General features: G+C 39.1%; 1 protein-coding gene across 1 annotated transcript in view; it reads right to left on the bottom strand.

Moving 5' to 3' along the window:
- Window positions 1–4,311: 4,311 nt before the first annotated feature.
- LOC119428358 (mediator of DNA damage checkpoint protein 1) overlaps window positions 4,312–6,713 on the bottom strand; it is a 6,467-nt gene continuing 4,065 nt past the window's right edge. The window contains exons 3-4 of the mRNA XM_037696034.1: window positions 6,152–6,437; window positions 4,312–6,048 (exon numbers count right to left, since the gene is read on the bottom strand). Of these exons, the coding sequence (XP_037551962.1) occupies window positions 4,622–6,048; window positions 6,152–6,437 (1,713 nt within the window). The 3' untranslated portion in view covers window positions 4,312–4,621. The remainder of the gene's footprint in view (window positions 6,049–6,151; window positions 6,438–6,713) is intronic.

Here is a 6,713-nt window from a genome sequence, read left to right as displayed (position 1 = left end):
GGTTATAATATATAGCAGTTATAATAAATAACAACAGTTATAATAAAAATAACAGTTCTAATAAATATAACAGTTATAATAAATCACAACAGTTATAATAAATATAACAACAGTTATAATAAATATAACAACAGTTATAATAAATAACAGTTTTAATAAATAACAGTTTTAATAAATATAACAACAGTTATAATAACAGTTATAATAAACATAACAGTTATAATAAATAAGTTATAATAAATATATAAGTTATAATAAATATAACAGTTATAATAAATAACAGTTATAATAAATATAACAACAGTTATAATAAATAACAGTTTTAATAAATATAACAGTTTTAATAAATATAACAACAGTTATAATAACAGTTATAATAAATAAGTTATAATAAATATATAAGTTATAATCAATATAACAGTTACAATAAATAACAGTTATAATAAAAATAACAGTTATAATAAATAACAGTTATAATAAATATAACAACAGTTATAATAAGTTATAATAAATATATAAGTTATAATAAATATAACAGTTATAATAAACAACAGTTATAATAAATAACAGTTTTATTAAATATAACAACAGTTATAATAACTGTCAGAGAGCAGAGTGTTTTTGTGCTGCTCACCTTTTTTCAGCTTGTAGGAGCAAAACCAACAACTTCCTGGATCCAAAGAGACGTTAGTGTCTTCACCAGTTTGGACTAACTGTCATGCAGACGCAGCATGCACGATGAGGGTTGCCAGATAAATGTAAAATGTTTTATTTACCCCCTCCTTTTCTGTGCACATGTTCAACATAATCAACACACGTGTCATGTTAGAACATCTTTACTCTGCGCATGTGACAGTTTAGGTCAGGGCTGTTTAACTAAACTGCTCAGGGGGCACATGAGAGCCAGCAGCAGTTTTACAATGATCAGTTACCTTTTTAAATTTGTTTATTTTATTGGATTGAATCATGAATGCAATAAACAGAACCCAAACCCAGAAACACACCACCACCATAAAACAACAAAAAACGTTTTATTTTTATGAAGTCAATGGCGGGCCAAGCCACCAGTTGTTTAGCCGTTTAAGTCAAATACTATTATTTTAAATCCACAGTACTATAGTTCATAATTTCTTATCTGGCAACCTGACTGACATAGAAACTACAGCGTTTTTGTTTAAACTTGCTCGTTCTTTTGTTTATTACCCCCAATAAACACTGAATAAACAAACATTTCCAGAGGTTGTTCTCGTGTAAACGGGGCCTTACAGCAGTTAGTGCTGGTACCCCGGAGACATCGATGGATTTTAGGACATGACCTTTGAAACGTCCTTCAACGTTAAATCAGGCCACAGGAAGTCGGACTTTACGTGACCGAGCCGGCCTTTTGACGTCTTTAATAGTTTTTACACAATCGCAGTTTAAGTTTGAGGATGTCTGAAGATTTTCCGCAGATGGTTCAGCTCAGTGACAAACTCTTCATACTTTCTATTTCTTGTACAGTTAATACATTAAAACAGACATTTCTGTCTTCTTCCACTTATCATGCACGGGCGCCCAGACTTTATCATCATGGAGCTCCTTTTAAAATGACCAGGTCAAAGTGATCTACCTGAATATTCCCAGTCCAGCCACTTTGATGCTTTTTATTTGTTGGAGTTTTGCTGAAGCTGCAGGATTCAACGACCTTTTCGTCAGCGGTTTTATCTCTTTACATTCCACTTCAATAAACGGTGAACGAGGAGGTTTATTTTATATTACTCTGTTTATTAAGGGACAACATGAGATACAATAGTTGTATAAACAAGATGGACATTTCAGTTTTTAACTGTTAGCAGGCTGTTAGCAGCAACGTTCTCACCACCACACTTTAAATCCCTCTGCTGAGATTTATATTTACACTCTGCAGAAACGTTTCCTCTTCAAACAGGAAGTCGTCGTGTGCTGCACCGTCAGATACTTCAAAATAACTGTAGCTGGACTACAGAGAGCCGGAGTCAGTAAACAAAACAAATCACTAAATATACTTCAAAAGTTACTGTAGATGAGCTACAGAGAGCCGGAGTCCTTATAAAACACACAAACACACACGTGCACGGGTACACAACAGTTACACTTGGAGCTGGCAAAGTTATTCACAGAAATGAAAATATAGAAGTCGGGGTGTTTCCAGACCGTGTGGTTTTACTGACAATGTCCATCCCGTAACAAAATAAAGCATCAGTTTGAAACTCGTCCCTCCACTTGGTTAAAAAAAGTCAAAGTTCTGCCCACAGTCCCACCAGTCTGTGGTTTGGAGTAAAAAATATCCTGCCTCTGCATCGCTGCTGGTCCAGAACAGCAGATTTCAGAAACCCGAGCTACAGAATCGCGCTTCCAACTTCCCAAAGCATCAATGTAACAAACAATTAGAGTAAATGCCCAGAAGGTAAACGATAAACCAAAATAAATCTGAGGTGAGTTCACAGCCTGTAATTTACTTCCTGTTCAGCCGGATCAAGGTTTACATCGTTACACGTTGGCTCGAAGATTTAAAAGGTGATCAAATCTTCAGTTCAACAAATAAATGACGATTACGTTTTAAGTGTTTGTTGGGAATCAAAACGCATCAGATTATTTATTTTAGAGTAAAACATGATTTATAGGGTGAATAAATGTTTTTTTTTTTTTTAACTAGATTTTTGTGGAAAAAAAATCACATTTTTATCTGAATAAACATTAAATTAGCAAGTAGTGTGCATGTTTTTTATGTTTCTCATGTTCCTTTTAGGCCAAAATCATGTTTTATTTAACGTTAACTTGAGATTAACACGTCAAACGCGTGTTTTTTTTTTTAAACTGGATTTTTATAATTGCAGGCTTACACGTGAAAATGTTTTAAATTAACACGGAATACATATTTTACGTTTCCTTTGCAATTTTGTAACATTTTCAACATGTTCACCTGATCGTTCCACATGGATTCACATGTGAAAAACATGTTTAATTCATTGTAAGGTTTGTCTATAATTAGCTGTTTGTTAACATTTATAATGTTTTTTTTAAGCACAATAATAATAATAATGTGTTTGTGTTGTCATGTTCCAATACAATGGTGACAATGACTCTCTGCATTTAACTCATCCACCACCAGGTGGAGCAGTGGGCAGCTATTGGAAGCGCCCAGGGAGCGATTGGGGATAGGGTGTCCTGCTCAGAGACACCAATGACTGGGGATCGAACCTCGGACTTTAAAGCCCCAAATCGGCTGCCCTGCCTCTACCACAAGAAGCCTATATTATAATTTATTTATTTTCTAAAGGGTTCCTGTAGTTGTAGGTTTTCCTGTCGTCCGCGCTGTTCTGCTGGATTTCAAACTGTGTCAATCTTTAAAAGCTAAAACATTATTATAACAAACTCTACCTTAAGGTTTATAGTTGGTTTAAAAAAATGTAAAATTCATAAATGTCTCAACTTTTATGTCGTTAAAGCCCAATTTCCAAGAATAGAGTGGAGAGATGCTAAACGATGGATAATTTATGTTCTGTCGTAAAATTAAAATAAAAGGAAAAATCTAGATTAACTTTAAATTTTAAAAATTTGGTTCCATTGTGCAGACCGCCCAGTAATACTCTCCAAAACGTAAAACGTATCAATCCAATCTTTATAGTTTTTGATAAATGCGCCACTTCCTCTTCATGTATCCAGGATCTCACTAGGCTGCAAGTTTGCCACAAACTGAGGCAACGTTCTCGACAGAGTCTCCAAAATGTCTCGAATTTCCTGCCAATGCTCTCAGTTTCAAGTGGGTCGTAGTGCCTCGCTCTCATGTTGCTGGAATTTTAAACGCATATTAAAAATCTGCAACTGATTTTCTATTAACATTCTCACAAAATGGTTACAAGTGTCTGAAACACGTCTCAAATCAGTCCCAATTTTGTTTCCATGACTCAGAAAGTTTGAGTCAACTTAGGGAGGGTGTGGCACCTGGTGAAACCAAAATTTAGAAAATATATGTACCGAAGTACCTACTTGGTGGGACTCCAGGTTAAAATTGGCATCTTTTCTTGCATTTCTGTGTTGCCAACACTCGCAGCCTAGCAAGATCCAGTCTTTATTAGTGGAGTTTGTTAAACAACTTTTTTAAGATCTCCATCTTCATGAACTAGGGAATTGTAGATGTAGCTGGTTTAGAAGTCCAAAAGCACCAAAGGAGCCCATTAGACAGAGGAAACATGTACAGTCTTTTCCTTTGCTAATGTTAAAACGTATCACAATCAACCTTTAAAAAGAGGTACGAGGAACAAAATGCAACTCAAATCCTTAAAAACCGTTTGGGACAGCTTACGCACAGGTGAGGTACACAATGTCTTTAAGTCTTGACACAGCAGCTGTGGAGATTTGGATCATGGAAACAATGTTGAGTATGCAACAGCTGTGCAGTCAGGTTCTCTTTAAATAGCAAGAAGATAAAAACTTGCTATGCAGGTGTATCAGGTTCTGAGTTTCATTCCTCTGTAAATGCTGGTCTGTCTTCAACCACACCTCACACTCAGGCGACTGTGGAAACTTCTCACATACCATGGCCATTACCAAGTAGAAGTTCTGGTTTGGCTGCACATCGTGTTAGGAATGGGTGCTGTCGTCAGTCTTTGAACAGCCCCAGTTTCCTGAGCGCCTCTCTGCGCGAGTCATTCATGGGCCCCAGTCCACAAAACTGCACTGTTATACCCTGAGGACGGAACATGGAGCTGGGCTTACTACTGTGATCAGAAGACAAGGCCTGAGCGGGGGATTTCGGAGGAGTGTTAATCCCTTGATGGGTGTTTCGATGAGGTCTAGGGGCCGTGGCCGGCGGTGGAAATTTAGGAATTTTAACAGAGCTGCTTGGTGGCGATTTGACCTGCTGGATGGGGTTGATACTCCAGCTCTTTCCTCCAGAGCTGTTGAGCTCAGCAAGTTGTGGCTCTAGTTTAGCAGGTGCTGGGTGGCTCTTGTCAATATGGGAGCTGAGGATGTCGGGAAGATTGGTCCTCGTTGTGGGTGCAGATGCAGGGACAATGACTTTAGTCTTTCCTCCATAGGGGTTAAGCTCTGCAGGGTAAGACAGTGTAGGTGGGAGGTTTTTAGGTTCAGGGCTGGTTGGCTGGGTGATAGGTTCATTCTTTGAGGAAAATGAAGGATGGACAGCAATGGATTTTCCTCCGTAGTTGTTAAACTCCAAATTGGTAACTTCAGAAGGAGGAGGGGAGAGATTGGCAGTTGTTGGAGATGATGGCTTCTCCCGGAAGCTTCTTTCAGCTTGGCCCTTAGGGGGATATGTCGACAAGATCTCAGTTTTTTTGTCACTGTGAAAGTAGCTTGGAGGTGGTATTAAAGCATTTGGTTCTGGCGCGCTGAAGACCCTTTGTGTTGCAGGAGCAACACTGGGCTCTGCGGTTTTGGCTTTGGTATCTACTTTGGGGAGGTCCTGTGAAGTGCCGTCAGTCGTGTGGAATGAGGTGGCCCTCTGCTTGTCCAAGCCCAGCTTAGACAAGGCCTCCATCCTGGATTTGTCTGGTTCAGGGTCTCTAAAAGAAATACGACGAGCCGGAGTGTTTCGATCCGTCTGCTCCGTAAATTGCTGAGAGTTGTCTGGCACTACAGGGTAAGAGGGACCCGATAGGTTTGACAGCATCTGTTCCTGTCTCTCAGGAATGCTTACATTAACCACTGGCCTTTGTTGCTCCTTGTTGCTGTGGAGCACATTGATGTTTGAAGGATAGCGGCTGTGCTTAGCAGAGGTATGAGGAGCAAGTTTCACATGAACGTTTGGCCTGCTGGACTCCGAACTAAGACGACGAAGTAATGTGGAAGGACGCAGATTTGTTGTTCCTTCTCCCTTGTTCTCTGCTATCTTCTGGGCAATCAAGACAGGTGTGGGGACACAACCAGGAGGGTGGTAAGAGGAATGACCATCAGGTGATCCGTAGCTTCCACTTGGTAGGGGAGGGTCATAGTCTGAAGGTAAACTCTCACGTGTAGGCTTTACCTCAAAGTGGCTTTCAGGAGCTTGTAACATATGCTGAAAATCTGGAAGATAAGAGTTGTTGCTTAGAGGATATGTACAAAAATATTTTATTAGATAAAACTACATCAATTTGAGCTACGTATAAAAACCAAAGCTGCACTTCACCTGGGTTGGTGGGGTTGAAGATTGGTTCTTGATTATGAACGTCTGGTTGTTGGTGGACCAGGTCAATTATATCCTGGTGAGACGACACATTGACCCTGCGGTTTGCGCTCAGAACAGGGAGTCCATCAACGTGATTGACAGAGCGCGTGCTGCTTTCAGGGAGCGTCACATGCCCAGGCCTCGGGTTGTCCACCTCCAGACTCTCCTCCAATGATTCGATGGTGTCTTCAAAGAACTGGAGGCACTCCTTCTCCTCCCGGCTCAGAAAGTGCAGCGTGGTGTCTTCCTTTACCGATAAAAAGATTTAAAAACAAGACTGTTGTTAACGGAGGACTTCATCCACCGAGCAAAATAATCTGAATCCATTGAGTCTCTATCAAAGTTGCACGAAACCTCCAAACTTCTTTTCTGTCGGATGGATAATATTGATCATTGGATGGGTAATATTGATTGTTGAATAGATATTGATTATTGCATGGATAATATTAATCGTCAGATGGATAATATTGGTTGTAGGATGGATAATATTGATCATTGGATGACTAATATTGATCATTTGATG

The sequence above is a fragment of the Nematolebias whitei genome, chromosome 22 (genome assembly GCF_014905685.2).
Source record: "Nematolebias whitei isolate Nwh7 chromosome 22, NemWhi1, whole genome shotgun sequence".
Taxonomy (NCBI): domain Eukaryota; kingdom Metazoa; phylum Chordata; class Actinopteri; order Cyprinodontiformes; family Rivulidae; genus Nematolebias; species Nematolebias whitei.
This window is presented reverse-complemented; position numbering and strand designations above follow the sequence as displayed.